The following is a 17,459-nucleotide window of genomic DNA, read 5'->3' on the forward strand; positions in this document are numbered from 1 at the left end:
TAAAGAAAACAAAGTCCTATTTGCTGTCTTTTTCTTCCTTCCAATGGCACTACCTATCATGAATTTCCCTTTCACTTTTTTTTTAAGGGTTCAGTCATACACTTCGATTTGGGTAGTAAACCACCCCAAACATACCTTAAGAGTAAAAACAGGCCCTTGCACAGCACACCCAAAGAAACAGAATTAGAGTGTGAACTCCAGCACTCACCGGCAACAGGTGACAATCAGCGCCACGCCTAGAATGAGCAGAAGCCCACCTCCTGCTGCCGCAATCACCACAGTGATAAGCTGATAGGCTGAATGGCGTTAAAAAAAAAACAAAAAAGATTAGTAAGAGGTAATGAAAGAATACATGAATACAAAACAATGGTTCCCCTCACCCACAGCGAGGTGCCTCCGCTGGTGACCTCCCCTTTCGCTTCCCTTGCAGGGGTCCTCAGCCTTAGCTCTACATTTCCTAGGTCAGCAGGCCGCAGAATTTTCCAGCCCCCAAAAATGCCTCTTTGGCATATTTATTATTTTTGAGAAATGGCAGACATTGGAGAAGCTCCGATCACTGAGCATTACCCTTTCGTTAGGGAGATTCACATCGGCAAGGTGGCCTGCACCAGGAGTAGAACTATCAGCAGAGATAACTTTTTACAGGACAGACTTACCTACAAGGCAGGGAAGCCACTGTCGATCAAACATGTCCTCTTCTCACCCTCCCATGAAACGCAGCCCCAGGCCCCCAGCCCTCCCCTCAGCCAGGAGGGTGCCTTAGCCCCAGTCACCTGAGCGGTCTGCTGAGTCTCATCTTGTGGGACTCCCATGGGTACTGATGTAATGAAATTTTTTTACCTGTTAATATATTTCATTACAGTGATGTTTGGGAGTGTCAGCCAGGCATGTACGAGGGTAGAGGGAAAATTACTTTTCCTGCCCTACACTGTTTTCAACCAAGTTCCTCTTCCTCAGCCACCCCTAGTGTGGCAGCTCCCAAACTGTACCTGCAGACCAGTCCTGACGGCCCTCTCACCAATCCATGGTGGAAAGAGGAAAATAAAAGAGATGTATGAATCTTTAAAAAACTATATTTGGTTTTAATCGCTTCTGTGTTCTAAGACTCTGTTCTTCCTATTTTTTCCTCACTTAATATGCATGAACTTTATCACGTGTAAATCAGGCCTCCAGTGAAACTGGTTTTTAAAGCCTAAGGAGAGCCTTGGCCTGTGCGGCTCAGCTGGTGGAAGTGTCAGCCTGTCAACCGGAGGGTCTTGGGTTTGATTCCCAGGCAGGGCGCGTGGGGCAATGGAAAGATGTGTCTCTCTCACACTGGTGTTTCTCTCCCCCTCTCTCTAAAATCAGTGAGCATGTCCTGCTTGCTGATTTTTAAAGCCTTGGGTGAGGATTAAAAAACAAACAAACAAAACTACGGGCGGGGGGGAGGCAGGAAAACAGAGACAACTGTACTTGAAAAACAATAAAAATCAATAAAAAAAAACTAATGGAGAAAACAGAATCTTTTATTTTAAGTTCACTTTACTTTTTATTTTAGTGAGAGAGGAAGGGAGAAACATCCACGTGAGAAGGAAACATCAACTGTTTGATCAGCTGCCTCCTGCGGGCGACCAGACCTGCAGCCGGCCCTGGGCCCTGACCAGGACGGACCAGCGGCCTTTCAGGGACAGTGGGAGGGCCGGCGCCCAACCCACGGAGCCATGCTGGCCAGGGCTGGCATCTCTTCTTGTCTACTTCTTATCCTTTGGTGTTTTGGGTATTAATTGTTTCTCAGATTTTTGAATTTATAGTGATAGTAAAGATAAAAATTCTTAATTTGGTTTTGTAGGCCTTTAATTAATAAAATAAAAAGGAGGTGCCCTAGGTTAGACTCCCCAGTTGCATAAGAAATAATACTGGTTAGTTAAGATCAGGATCTGGGAATCCCTGCATAAACCATGCGAGGCACTGAGACGTCTCCTCAATACATGCAAATGGAATTTAATTACTAAAAATTAGCAGTCATATGAGAAGGTACATATCATATGCAATAAATAATATTAAATTTATAATTGATAAGTTTTATACCTGTATATTATACCTGTGTATTTCAGGGAAAATCACATTTTTAATAAAGCTCATTAAATATTCAGATTGATTTTTTTTGTTGTGGAGGTAAAATTAAAATTGTTTTCTCAGGTTCTTAAGGTCCAGAATGAAAAAAAAGGCCAACGGCCAGATTTTCTACAGTAAAGGAGGCCGGGACGACGCTCTCCAGGTTCAGGGGAAGTAAAGGGAAGTGCTCGCAGCGCACAGCACCCCGTGAGACAAAAGCCAGTGCAAGCGATGCGACCCCTTACCTGCCCTGTGGTGGAATAAGCAGCACAGAGACTTGATTATGTTGAAAACCTTGAGTATTAAGATATACAGGAAACAAGGCCAAACCTTGGAATGAGGTCATTCTCTCCCTCACCTCCCGACACATGTATTCAAACTTCACTTTTAACAAAAGTGAGGATGAAAGACAAATCTTGGTTTTCAAGTCCTCGTCTCCAGCACGACCACCGCCCTAAGCTCCAGTCACCTCTTGACCAGACAGGTGCAAGTGCCTCCCCACTCATCTTTGGCACCCAGTCTCACCCACTCATTTCAAAACACAAATCTGATCGTGCCATTTCCCAACTTTAAAAAACCTACAGTGAAACCAACCAACCAACCCCCAGTGACACCCCCCCCCCCCCCCCCCCGTTTCTAAAGACAAAAGCCTAGCTCCTACTCATCCCTCCACACCGAATCCAAACTCTCCCACACCCAGCAAACCAGCAAGCACACCTGTTGGAAGCAACCCTTGCAAGTGGCTGCAGCCATGGCAGGTTCCTCTCAGAAACAGTTTTTTGTCTCAGAAGAGAAACAGATGGTGTTTTTCTTTGCTTGTGCTTTTGTATATCATTTTTAAATAAAGGAAATCAAGTTTCATTTGCTTTTTCCATCTTTCCCCACAAGCACCAACTTTCTTGAATTTCCCTTTGTTCTTTTTTTTAAAGAATCTACTATAGAGGGATTTTGTAAAATACAGTAAAACTATTTTTAAAAAGAATCACATGGCTGGATGTCACAGCCATGCCAAATTAACACAAATATTTCCAAGTGTTTACTCTCAATTTTTGTATCGTCTCGTCCCAGCCCAGGACTAGTTTGCAGACCACATCAGAGGGGCACTGGTACACCCTAGTCCTCCTGAAACTGTCCTGTGCATTCGAAGCACCTGGCAGGCTTGTGGAAGCACGGATGCCTGGCCTCCACCGGGAGGGATTTGCCTCAGCAGGTCTGGGCCAGGGCCAAGGAGAGAGGCCGTGTCTCCAGCAAGCTTCAGGGGGATAGTGATGCTGCCGCCTGCAGACAGACTTCAGGTAATCACACAGCAGAGGAAAGAACACTGGACTAAAAGCTGGAAGACCTCTGCACGTGAGCACTGAAGAAGAGAGCCTGGGAGGGCGTTCACCAAAAGGCTCACAGAAATAGGTGCCACCTGAAATATTTATGGCCTCTCTTTACTTTCTTCTGGTGTTTTTCTATATTTCCAAATTTTATTCATATGCACGTGCGCACACACACACTCACAACCTCCTTTGAATGTAGAAATTGTGCATATACATATACAATTTACTTTATACATATATATCATTTAAAAATTATTTTAATCTTCACCCCAAATTATTTTTGTTATTGATTTAAGAGAGCGAGAAAGGTTGGGGGAGGGAGGGAGAAAGAGAAACAGTGATCAGTTGCCTCCCATGTGCCCTGACTGGGAATTGAACCTGCAACTTTCGTGTATGGAATGACACTCCAACCAACTGAGCCACCTGGCCAGGCCTATAACATTTTTTAAAGATGTTTGATGTCCTTTGGCGGTCACATCACTGGAAACTTGTAATAAAGTTTATGGACAATATAACCCACAGACTTTTTTTTCTCACACTTGATATGAAGTCAGTTCTTGAACTACAAGTGATCTTTTGAACTCAAGTACTGGCTTTAGGTTTATTATGAGGCTACATGATGATGTACAAACACATGGGATTTGAATCAACAGCGACTGGAACATTTATTAGTTCCAAAGGTGCTCTGAAGGTTTCTTTATACGGCGAGAGAGAAGGCAACGGTGTCATCTTAGGTTTGCCCATCTTATCTCCAGATCTCCAGAATGATGAACTTGGAATGCTTCGTCTTCCTTTCTTGTTGATACTTGTTGACATTTCAGTCTTTCTCCAGCAATGGTTGTACCTTCTCTTCATTCTTGTGGTTTGGTTCTAGGTTGGTGTTGCTGTCATCACTGTTGGTATTTTTCATTAAGCCAACCATTCTGAGCCTTAGCCTTTCCTACAAACTATTTTGTCCTGCTTATATGTTTATTTGGATGGAGTCTAACGGACTGTCTGCCCAGCCAGCCCTCTTTGGGGAACTGTTCCCAGTGCAGGTTACAGTGGGGGAGTCAGGCTTGTACCTGTAATCCCATCTGCTGGTCACTGCAGCCCGGTCTGGGAGTAAACATATGATCCAAACTGTATCAATGAACTTCTTCCCAGGAATTTCAATTTGGAAGAGAGAACCTCCTTTTTCCAAATGGCTGAACCAATAACATACACTCGAGCTGTTTGGCAAGCCTCTTTCCACCATGCTGTCTGGGAAGGAGAGAAAGCCTGTGCACAGCAGTGCAGAGTGAGAGTGAGAAAGAGAGAGACAGACAGACAGACAGACATGTGCAAAGAAGGCCCCTAGCCTCTAGCTGCTGTGGCTCCCCACAATTCTCCTAAGGCTAGAATCCCATGACACACCCCAGGATCCTTCCAAAAATGTCTTTGTGGCTTAAGCTAGGTAGGCTTATTTACTCCAGAAGAACCTTAGCCAACTGTGATCTTGTGCTTTATAACATGAAATACATATCTGGTCTTTGTCCCAGTTCCAGGCACAGAGCTCCTAAAACCTTAGAATTTCTTAAGAGACGAGAGCCCATAAAGGTGTCTTTTGTTATGTTCATGAGGTGACTTTGGAAAGTACTTAAGGATGGGGGCTGGTTGCCAGGGGAACCAACCTTGTGATGAGGGAGCTGGAACTTTCAGTCCCAACTCCTGACTTCCAGGGAGGGGAGAGGACCTGGGGTTGAATTGATTGCCAATGACTGATGGTTTAATCAATTGTGCCTGTGTAATAAAACCTCCAGAAAAGCCCACAGAGTTCAGAGAGCTTGGGGAGAGTTACACACTCAGAGGGCACAGACGCTCTGCACCCTTTCCCCAGACGCTGCCCTGTGCATCTCTTCCGTCCGGCTGTTCCTGAGTTACAGCCTTTTACAATAAACCAGTGATCTAGTAAGTAACATGTTACATGTTTCTCTGAGTTCTGTGAACTGCTCTAGCAAATAAATTGAACCCAAGGAGCGGGTCATGGGCACCTCCAATCTAAAGGCAGTAGGACAGAAGCACAGGTGACAACCTGGACTTGTGACTGGCTTCTGAAGAGTGGGTCAGTCTCATGGGAATGAGTCCTTAACCTGTGGGATCTGATGCTATCTCCAGAGAGATGTGTCAGAATTGAGTTAATTGCTTGGCAGTGTGAAAAGAACACACTTGTCAAAATTGGCATCAGAATCATATTGCGGCTGGCAGTTAACCAGATGTGAGCACAGCAAGGATGACAGGCCAGGTACAGGAGGTCACCAGGGCGGAACATCCTGGGTGCCTAGCAAGGGGAAAAACTGGGAAAACCAGGACCTTGCCTCCAGGGTAACCTCTCCTCCCCTAGCATGTCACAGGTCAGGTCGTGGGGTTTGGATCCCCTGACCTTGCCTCCTTGGTGTGGGGGCCTCCCCTAAAATTCCCACCCCCAGAAGCTCTTAGGACGGAGGACCCAGGGTGCTCACCCTCTGGGGAGCGGGAGCACACCTTCCCCTCCCAGCCCTCCCCTCTCCCCCCAGGCTCCTTTTCCTTGCCTGTCTCTGTCTCCTAAGCTCCAAGGGCCCTTCTTCTGCTTCTGTAACTTGTTTCCTGAACCCATTTCTTCTACAGTTCACTTCTTCCACATCCCTGACTTTGTAAATAAACTGTCTCTTATAGTTTGAGTCTTTGCTCTGAATCCTTTCCTAGTCAGAACTTGCTGAACCGAGGTCTGGTCTGACCCGTCAGGCCTAACACCTGAGCTGTTCTCGCCCACCAATACCACACAGTGTGCCTTCCTCTAGAACTTTTAACTCATTATAGAACTTTCTAGGTGGCCACATCAGTGTTATTTCAAAATGTACTCACTTCTCCACATTTCCCCCTCGCTGAGCTTATTAGTGATGTATGATTAGATTTTTGCCTTTTAAATCTTTCCATTCCTCTTGCATCATCTTTACAGTCTCTACCCACGGCACTTCTTGTTTTTCCCTCTGCCCTTTGTGAAACATGCCTTTATCTCATCTCCAGGCTACGTGGCCGTGACCGCACCCAAGGGCAGATGCACAGCAGCGTGCCCCTGCTGCCTTCCTGTCCTGACGTAAAGCGAGGCCGCTCAAAACCAAGACGTTTGCTTCTTGCTGAACGAGAGACTTCCAGCTGGCTTTTGGATAATTAATTATCCCCTTTCTTCCTAAGCAGTTCAGCATTGTCTTCCTGGATGTTTGTTACAAGTGACTACTGTTAGCACACAGCACTTCCATGGCATGAATCTTTTTCAGCCTGAGGTAGCAACAGAGCGAACACAGTTAAAAAATACTTTATACACCTGCCACTGACTCTAGGTTGGGGTGGGGAGACAATGCAGAAAGATCGTTAAGCCGAGGGTGTGGTTTTGCTGGAAGAGGACCGACCATGCAAGTGGTAGCTGGGCTCTAACTCCTCATTGGCCGTGAGGCCGGGAGGCTGCAGCAAAATGGATGAGCTCCGAAAGGGCAGGTTGTGAATGTGAAAGGGTGGATAAAAACATCGAGGACAGACAAAGGTAACCCAGGGAAATTATGTGAGTTCTGTTGTCACGAAAGGACAGTAACCACAAAATGGAAAATGGCTTATAGGATGGGACTGTTAAAAAAACTTTTAAAGGGTGGTAAGAGGAAATGGCTAAGTAAATTATGTTAATCCACAGAGAATCCCACAGAAAAGTGATATAAAATTATGTAGATGAAAATATTGCACAGTTTACTAGATTTAAAAGCAGGTTACAAAACAGTATATTCTGTGAAATTCAATTTCTATTTGAAAGACGCACACACATACCACTGGAAAGATAGTAATACCAGCTGCTTCTCAAACTTGAAAACACATACAAATCTGCATATTCACCAAATCTAGGGGTCCAGTTAAAATTCAGATTCTGATTCAGTAAGTCTGGAGTGGAGATCTGAAATTCTGCATTTTCCACAAGTTTCTAGGAGCTGCTGATGCTGGTGGTCCTATGGGCCGTGCTTGGCAGCAAGGATAACGCAGACCAGGGTATGAACTGTGTTGTTTAATGGCTAATGAGACTGTTTATTTTAGCTTTCTTTTTCCTTTAATTTATATTTACTTTCTAATTAACTTGGGTCAAAATTAAAATCAATGGGTATGTGTTACTTTGTTATGTAAAAACAAAATTTATTTTGGAAAGAGAAAAAAGGTGAAGGAAACCAAGACGTCCTGGGAAATACCATAAAACTGTGAGGAGGAGCCAGTGTAAAATTCAAGCAAAGGAGGGGACATGCACACCTAAGAAACAGGTGGAGGGATGACGGAAAGGAAGAGAGGGACATTTCTGATGATGTGCTTGTAAAGGAATCCTGCAGCCATTGGGCAAGTGGTATAAAAGCTGTTGGGATCCGGGATATAAACAGAGACTTTTTAAACATGGAAATAAAACAAAAAGGACAGCAGTGGTAAGACAGGTGCAGGCCTGAGCTGCCCAGGTGTGGGTGGCCCTGCCAGGTGCACAGGGGAGGCCAACCGGGCCCACGACACCTCAGGGACTAAACGCCTCGAAAGAAGGGCTGGTCCTGCCCTCTCCAGCCTGAAGGAGAGTCTCTCTGAGGGACAATGGGGTGCAATCTGTACACAACTGGAAAGCTAATAAAAACTTTTAGAAAGACAGGTCATAGGTTAGGCCTAAACCCAGACTAGAGCATAGCCGGACGACTCCCAGGGGTGTAGGACTGATGGTATCTTGAGACCATGGCTTGGCGAAAAAAGCTGGGGCTTCTATCTCATTGAGCTCGGGTAGAATGTGTGCGCCAAGAATGCAGAGAGAACAAACATTTGTTATCTACAAAAAATCCAGCCTAAGCTACAGCCCCAAGAGGGTACTACTCACTGCCTTGAAGTGACAGTGTTGAGTGGTCAGAGCCCTATTCTTCAGCACAAAACACTGGGTGACCAGCCACAGACTGCACCAGGTGCCATGGCCACACATGGGGATGCAGTTCTGGTGTTCCCAATTCCTTAAGCAACACCCAGGGCTGCTCTGAGACCTCAGGGAAAGGGGCAGGTGGCAGGAGGTATTTGTTATCAGCCACTATTAGTTGCTAGGCATCACTAAAAATAATGCAGATATCCAAATCATAAACTGGTATTTACACACTATCACTGAGTTATCAGAAGTCACCAACCAGAGGGGAAGGGGAGGGAATTTCAGGGGAAAAGGGGAAGGGTTTACAGGAACAAGTATAAAGGACACGTGGACAAAAACTAGGCGGTGTGTGGAAGTGGGAGGGAGGTGGGGACCACTGGGGGAGTGGGCTGGGATGGGAGTAAAAGACAGAAAACTGTACTTGAACAACAATTAAAAAAAAAAGTCACCAACAAAAGGCCGGCAGCTAGCCTACTTCCAGGCAGGAGTGTGCCCTCTGCTGGCCAGGACAGCTACTTGGATAAACAGAAAGAAAAAGTCTCAGATGAGAGAGAAATCCTGGCTCCTTTCAAGATTCCACTACACACAAAGGGAAGACACAGAAACTAACAGGATACTCAATGGATGTAGGGGTTTATCATCTCCAGACATATGTAGTATATAATGATCACCAGAAAAAAATCACCAACCGCCACTTAGAACAATGCCCTGCACTCACTTCCCTTCCATTAACCCTTCATAGGCCTTTCCCCTGCATCCATTTTCCCTTCATCCATCACTCTTCCATTCACTGCGAAAGAGGAAGCATTTTCTGGTATAAACTATACAGGGAACTGTTTGACAAAAGCAGGTCTGAGGTACTTCCCCATTCTATGAGCACCTGTCAGGGCCCGGAGAAGGGCCGGCAGATGGCCTCTCTCCCTCCTGCTCCCTGGCTCACCCCAGAGCTGCTGCAGCTCCACACTCCTCACCTGTCTCTGTTCTCTTGTTAGTCCTCACCCGAGGGTATGTTTACTGATTTTAGAGAGAGAAGTAGAGGGGTAGGGGGAGAGAGAGAGAAGCATCCATCAATTGGTTGCCTCCCTATGTGCCCAACCAGGAATTGAACCCCCAACCTTCTGGTGCACGAGACAAAGCTCCAACCAACTGAGGACCCAGCCAGGTGCCTCACTTGTTTTGTTCATTCTTTCGTTCTTTCCCATCTGATGGGACTATATTACAATAAGTTCCTTGCAAATGTGATACGACTCTGTTGTAAGTCCTCCCTCACTTAAATTATTCTTTATTAATTATACTATCTAAGCCTTTCTACTTTTAATACCTCTAATGTCCTAGGATAAGGTCCACAGGCTCTGGTGCAATCACTACTGCGAGGCCTAAAACCACCTCTTCTAAAACACTATACCACTTAGATGTAGCATTCCAGCAGTTGGTGAAGAGGTCTCAGATATCTTCTTCTTTTGGCATACTTTAAAATTATTTTTTACTGATTATGCTATTATAGTTGTCTCAATTTCCCCCTTTGTCCCCCTCCATCCAGCACCCCCACTCCCTGAGGCCATCTCCCCACCATTGTTCATGTCCATGGGTCATGCATACAAATTCTTTGGCTACTCCATTTCCCATTCTGTACTTTACATCCCCATGGCTATTCTGTAACTATCTACTTGTACTTCTTAATTCCATCACCTCATCACTCATTCCCTCACACCCCGCCCCTCAATCTGGCAACCATCAAAATGCTCTCTATCCATGATTTGTCTCTTCTTGTTTTCTTAGTGTTTGTAGATTCAATAGTTGATAGATATGTATTTATTGCCATTTTATTGTTCACAGTTTTGATCTTTTTTCTTAAATAAATCCCTTTAACATTTCATATAATAATGGTTTGGTGATGATGAACTCCCTTATTTTTTCTTGTCTGGGAAGCTCTTTATCTGCCCTTCAATTCTAAACGACAGCTTTGCTGGGTAGAGTAATCTTGGCTGTTGGTCCCTGTGTTTCATGACTTTGAATATTTCTTGCCAATCCCTCCTAGCCTGCAGAATTTCTTTTGAGAAGTTAGCTGACCGTCTTATGTGGATGCCCCTGCAGATAACTGCTTTTCTCTTGCTGCATTTAAGATTATCTCTTTAATTTTTGGCATTTCAATTATGATGTGCTTTGGGATGGGCCTCTTTGCATCCATCTTGTTTGGGACTCTATGTGCTTCCTGGACTTACTTGCATGTCTATTTCCTTCACCAAATTAGGGAAGTTTTCTTTCATGCTTTTTCAAATAGATTTCCAATTTCTTGTTCTTTCTCTTCTCCTTCTGGCATCCCTATCATGTGAATGTTGGAATGCCTGAAGTTGTACCACAGGCTGCTTACATTAGTCCCGGTTTTCTTTTTTTGGGCGGGGGGGGGGGGTCTTTTTTCTTGTTCTGATTGGGTGTTTTTCCTTCCTCATGTTCCAAATCATTGATTTGATTCTCAGCTTCATCCATTCTACTGTTGTTCCCTGTAAGTTGTTTGTTATTACAATTGGTGCATCCTTTGTTTCTGACTGTATCTTGTTTGTGTCTCAGTAGCATGGCCTAATGTAGTAGGTGTCCTATGGGGTCCAGTGGCACAGCCTTCACTATCACCTAAGCTGGGTACTCAAGGTGTGCCCTCCATATGGGCTGAGTACACCCTCCTCTTGTATTTGAGACTTGGTTGCTGTTGGCAGGTCAATGGGAGGGGTGTACCAGGCCAGTCAGCTGCAAGAACTGGCTGCGATGACTTACCACCAACTCTGCCCACTGTGGAAGATCAGCTGTGCAGGAGCAGGATGGCAGTGCTCTGATGTGATCTGTAGTTGTCCACTGTGTGTGCAAGGCTCTGAGACTTCCCAGGTGGTGCAGGCTAAGGTCAGCAACCATCTGTGTTATGCCTGGGGCCACCCTGTATGAGCTAAAGCAATTTGAGATGTCTGCTATTTGTGCTGGATTTGGAGATTCCCAGACAAAGCCAAATTATGAATCTAGGCTGGCTGCTGTTAGTGCCATGTCTGGGGACACTTAGCAAGAGGTATGGGGGTTGGGGACTCACTGAGGCCAGCTGTCACTTGTTTGATAGAATTTGGGAAGTTGTAAAGCATGAACCAAGAGCAATCATTCATATGGAAAAGTTGTGATTAACAGTTTGCATGGGCCTATAATTTGGATGGGATGGAGTCTCAGGGGATCCCCAGGGTGGGGCAGACAGTGTGAGCCAGGCTGATGGAGTCTTAGATATGGCCCCCACCTGCCAGCTCTGTGGCTCTGTGGGAGGAGTGCTCAGAAAGGGACAATGGACACTGCCTGCCTTTTTGTCTGAGAGAAAGCTGTCCCCCAGCTCTTGCTTTGATGCCAGACACTTCAGTTCCTCCCCATATGCAACTGGTGCCTTTCAAGCCACTACCCCAGTGCTGGAGCTCACAGAGAGTGAATCTGAGTAAGTCTGTGTGTGGGTTCTTTAAAAGGAACTGCTTGGGACTCCAGAAGTCTTTTCCATTGACTCAGTCCCTGCTGTTTTTTGCAACCAGAAGTTGTAGGAACTTATCTTCCTGGCACTGAAACCCTCGCTGGGGGTTCTGGTGTGGGGCTGAGACTCCTCACTCCCCAGATATCCCTCCCAAATTTTCATCAACCACACGTGGATTTGGGACCAGCCTGTTCTGCATATTTGCCCCTCCTACCAATCTGGATGGATGTGGTTTCTTTAATTCTGTAGTTGTCAGACTTCCATTTATCTCGAATTCTGATGGTTCTGAGTGATGGTCGTTCTATATTTTCGTTGTAATCTTGATGTGGTTGTCTCAAGAGGCAAGCCGTGTTTACCTGTGCCACCATCTTGACTGGAAGCCTTCAGTATTGTCTACGTTTTGCCTGACTCTTCAGCCTCCATTTTGCACATTGAAACGTCCTATCTTTTCTCTGGTTTATTCTTGTGTGCAAGCTACTCCTCCCTCTGGTCAGTTTAAGGATGCTCTATTATCTAGCAAATTAGTGTACCTGACGAGGGGTCAAGAGAAGCCCTGATTTATCGCTGGTGGGTCATCAGTGCTAGAGGCCTGGACTTGGGATTACTGTTTGAAGTGGGGTCAGTCTTGTGGGAATGAGCCCTTAACCTGTGAGGTCTTAACTCTGGAGAGTGTCAGAATTGCTTGGTGTGAGGAAAACGCCCACCTATTTGGTGTTAGAAGTGCTGTGAGCAACAATGAGTTCATGGTAACATGGAACAGCCTTTGGTGCATGACAATGTAGGTCCACCATCATGGATGATTGTATTCCAGTCGTTCCATGGCACATGGTGTCCTTGGGGACTATTAAGATGATGTGGTCATTCACTCCACCACTTAGTGGCCTCAGGTTGTTACTTTAAAAAAAACATACTAATTCTGTGGGCTCCTCCCTCTCTGTTCAGTATGACTCTAAATATAGTTGCCTCTAGAAGTACTTCCCTAGTCTCTCTTAGGCTGTCTACTGTAACCTCTTGCTACTTTGCAGTCAAGATAAATCAGATGACCAAAGTCACTAGTAGGCCTAGATGGTGTGTCATTTTGGACCCCGAGGGGCTGCCTGAGAGGAGTTGCATGCTGAGCGCACCAGGAGAGTGTTTTGTCAGTTTTATACTCAGGATTGAATTTGCTTTGTTTTATTATTTTATTTAAGTTACTATTTATGCTAAAAAAGTACATAATGGAACTTACTAAAAGAAAGCTTTATGAGCAAAGAAAATGTCATTGAGGGTATAAAAGTAAGCATTGGGGAACAGAAACTGGGGACTTTTATACACATTAAATTTTAAAATGTCTACTTCTGGTCTAAGGAAACTTAGAATACTGACTGTTGGCATGTTTATGTATAGAATAAAGGACAAAGCTATCCTAAAATGAAGTATTGAGTATTATTATTCCTATTCCATCCTATATTCCAGAACACCTTTCATAATGTTGTGGGTGATTTCAATTGATCAGTTTCCATGTAAGAAAATGTCAGTGAAAGTGACCTTAAATAAATCACAATCACTGTTTCTCAAAGAACTGAATTCGGTGTGAAACGCACCACATACACAGTTGCCACCACCCTGCGCTGCCTACTCCCGGAAGCGTGAGCATTAGCCAGCCAGCACCTGCGAGCCTGAGGCCTGAGGCCTGAGCCACGGCTATGACTGCACTAGAAGTCTCTAACTCCTCATGTTTTCCCCCGTCCAGTCTGTGCTCCTCACTGCAGCCTGACCTGATTTTCTTGTTCAAACTGCCTCCTGTGCTAAGACCAGCCAGTTCTGCAATGGATGCTGACTAGAGTCTATTCTCTCAGGCTGGCCATTCCAAACCCAACAGTTTAGTCCCCTGTACTCTGCCAGCCTAGTCCTCCATTCTCTCCCCACCTTGCTCTCTCTCCGTCCTCAGCCACACTTACTCACGCGCTGTCCCAGAATACCATGGGCCCAGGCTGCCTCAAGACCTCTGTTTAAGTTGTTCCTTCTTCCTCCACACATAGCAATCCAACTTTTCCAAATCCTCCAAAACCATCCCCACCAAGAACAACTCGGGAGGTTTTTCTATTCCCCATGGGTGTGGCCCCTCCCTCCCTGCCTCACACCTCATGTCTAATTTACTGTGTTGACACTCTACTCCCAAGTCAGGGCTATTTAGGAGAGAGTTTGTCTCCCCTACCAGACCTGGAGCCCCCAGAGAGCACTCTGCTTTCTGCACACCTCCCAGCGCAGGAGCTGAGAAGAGAGCGCTCTGACCTGAGGGGAGGGGGAGAAGAGGACCCCGCCCACGCCAAACTCCAGCCTTCTGCATACTTACGGTTTCCACAGTTGAGTCCACCAAGGCCAAATGGGCAACTGCAAGTCAACAAAGAAAAATATCAAGAATTACTTTCAAATCTCAAAAGAAATCATTGAGGCAGTCTACTAGGTAATTTCTAAATAAGGGTTGTAACAAACTCATCAGAGTAAATGAACTCAAAGCCTACCTCATACAGGTTTCATTTTCAAGCCTATATCCATCTTCACATGCTGAAAGAGAAAAGGACAGACCATGAGTGTGTCCACCTCTCTTGGCCCCAACTGCCAGTTGACTAAATGCCAGCCACCCTGAATTCTATAAGAATATTCTAGAACCAGAAGGCCACAGATAGCTTTAGAATTATCTATTATCTGGGCTAAGTATACGTCAGCTCAACTCATAATTTTACAAAAAAAGTTTCTTAACCTCTTTGTGGCTATCAGTTTTCCATCTATAAAGAGTAAATAATAATAACATCTACCTTATAGTTTCTTGGAGGGGATTAAGTAAAATAAGGCATGTAAATGGCTTAGCACAGTGCCTGACACATGGCAACCACCAAACAAATGTTTTACATTATTTCCCAGCAAACTTGATGTACTCTGGAGGTTCTCTGTGGCCCCCATGTGACATCATGTACACAAGACGAGTATGTCACCTTGTGTAAGTCAGACCTTTAACCTGCTACTGGCCCCGTCGGCCCCCTCCCGTGAGGTAGTGTGTGGCATCCCCTGGGCTCTGGCCCTAGTGGCTGCCTCAGATTTCATAAAAGAAGCCTTCCCTATAGTCTGTGCAGGTGATATCAGACATATCTAGATGAGCCCTGAACAGCACGTCACCCAAGACCAAAACTTTGAACCCTCTGGTGCCTCCCTGAAGGGCTATGGTCCAGCCATTCCTCTCAGTCAGCAGTTCCCGGGTTTACTTGACCACAGAACACTTTCAGCACTACACTCAGCTGACAGAATGCCGGGACCCACAACACATGCGTGGATGAAAGCAGATGATAAAAAAAATGGCCTCAGACAAATCCACTGCTGCAAGGAATGTTAAAGATTTGATTCACAACTAATATATGGTATATACTGCAAAAAACAATCCTGGGTGGGAACCAGTACTCAGTGTGGAGCAGCAATCCCTGAGCAGGTAGCACTCATGCTAACGGAGAGACGTGAGTGCTGGGGCGGCCTGCACCGCTGGGGGAAGGGGAGGGACCGCCCTGCAGACTGGGATGTGATACCTGAGATCTCGCAGACTTCCTGCATCCTCTCTCATGGATCAAGGCAAAATAATGTTAACTACACAGACATGTGTAAGAGTGCCCTTCCTTCTATTTTTTCCATGTTAGACATTAAATGTCCTTACCATCTAGAGACACAGCACAAGAGTTTTGTGGCAGGGCAAACAGTTTCAAACGATCTGTACTTCTCTCCCAGCAGATCGCAAGAGCTGCGAACCTGGACTGCACGGTTTGGACACTATGGAATTGCTTTTCCCGAGCTACATTCTCTTGAGTGAAGGGCTACCTGGCAGAAGCAGCAGCCCTGGGCAAGCCCTGAGGGTGTTCGTCGGGCTGTCAGGGAGCTCACCGCCACAATGCCGCTCAGTAACCTCCTGAGGAGGGCGCTCCAGAGACACTTCTCTTGGGCCCCAGAGTCTGGAAAGATGGGGATGCTCCTGATCAACAGTACTTTATGTTCCCCACCTGTTTTCAGAATCACGTTTCTCTATTTGCCTCCGTGTCCAGGAAGCTCAGAACCTGAATGAGAGGCCCACCTTTAGCACACACAGAGGACCCGAGGTGCATCTTTCCGTATAGTCACTTTCTCCCTAGCTGCAACAAAGCATCATTTTATTTCCTTTTCCACCTGATTTACCTTTTAAATTTAATCTTCCTTTGTTATATGGATTTTCATTAGGTGCTTCAATTCTTTTTTGCAACAAGGCAGAGCACAATCATACCCCATTAAGGAAGGAGGAACCAGGCCCCTGCCCCAAACCTGTGGCACCTTTGAGTGCTCCGCTGGCCTGGCCATCTCAGGGGAGGCCTTGTCTAAGGAACCAGCTGAGCAGTCCGGCCTCCCGGTCGTGGAAAGCGCCTCACCGAGGCTGTCCTATGTCTCGGCAGGCCCTGGGGACTTGGAAGGCCGCCCCTGGATGACCCTGTCTGCAAGGCAACTGCTGGCGTCACCCGAGATTTGCCCGACAACTCTGGCACTGAGGCGGCTGACGCCACACCAATGTGTTCTGTCCAAAGCACTTTTTCCTGAAAATGCCTGTACCTCAGATCTACCCACCCAACCCTCCTCTGCTGGGCGGGAGCTTTCCACCCTGTGACCGTCATCCAGCCACACGTAAGGTCCATCTGTTGCCCAGCCTGCAAGCTGCTGATGGGCCAGGCTATTTTCACTTAGCTTCAGAAGTATCCTGACTTCTGATACAGTGAAACATCTTTATTTCCAAGGGGCTCATTTGGCCATCCATGGAGAACGGATGCTACTGCGGGCATGGAGCTATTCTAGGGGCTCTGGGAGGAAAACCTGGTCACAGCCACTCCCGCACACCTCATCGCCACCCTTGGGGGACTCCAATCCCCAGTGCACTGAAGAGGCAACAAATGTGAGTACAATTAGCATATACACCCAAATGGGCTTCCCCGTTGATATGGAACACCAGAAAATTCAAGCCCTCTGGGCTTTTTAAAAAAAAAAAGTGGTGGAATATTTTTAAAAAGTGGAGAACTCTTTTGTTCTCTTGCAGGAAACTACCTCGAGCCCTGCCAGTCTTGTCCTGTCATATTTGCTGCCCTGTCACCCATCTGTTCATCCAGCAGACATTCGTCGAGCGCCGCAGTGTGCGGGGCATATTCCAGACACAGGCCCCGCCCTCCAGGCACTGTGGCCCAGTGAGAGAGAAAATCCTGCCAACACCAGCTGGAATTCATCATGACTCCTGCATGATGGAAGGAGGCTAGGATGCCTGCGGGAAGGGCACCTACTTTGATTTTGTATGACGCTTGGAAAGACGGGTAAAGACATGTCACATGAGACACCGTGTGCATGCGCACACGACAAAAGAACAATGCAGCTACACTAATGAACAACAACAAATTACAGAGATTTAGAAAACACACCCACACCTGTATCTTATATTTACTCAGGGGACTGACCCCTGATTTGCAGTGTCCAAAACCGGGCTAATTTTAAATACCCCTGTGCTCTAGCACCGATGGCCAGAAGATGTCACTGCTAACCCATCAGAAGCCAGCTGACAGGACTATGATGGCAGAGATGCCAACTGTACTCATCAGAGGCCTGAGAG

The 17,459-nt window shown here is 46.1% G+C and overlaps 1 protein-coding gene across 2 annotated transcripts in view; it reads right to left on the bottom strand.

Moving 5' to 3' along the window:
• HEG1 (heart development protein with EGF like domains 1) overlaps positions 1-17,459 on the bottom strand; it is an 89,092-nt gene that overhangs the window by 12,991 nt on the left and 58,642 nt on the right. For both annotated transcript variants that reach the window (XM_036018215.1, XM_036018214.1), the window contains exons 14-16: positions 14,326-14,368; positions 14,157-14,194; positions 209-296 (exon numbers count right to left, since the gene is read on the bottom strand). In XM_036018215.1, coding sequence (XP_035874108.1) covers positions 209-296; positions 14,157-14,194; positions 14,326-14,368 — 169 coding nt within the window. The remainder of the gene's footprint in view (positions 1-208; positions 297-14,156; positions 14,195-14,325; positions 14,369-17,459) is intronic.

The sequence above is a fragment of the Phyllostomus discolor genome, chromosome 2 (genome assembly GCF_004126475.2).
Source record: "Phyllostomus discolor isolate MPI-MPIP mPhyDis1 chromosome 2, mPhyDis1.pri.v3, whole genome shotgun sequence".
Classification (NCBI taxonomy): Eukaryota; Metazoa; Chordata; class Mammalia; order Chiroptera; family Phyllostomidae; genus Phyllostomus; species Phyllostomus discolor.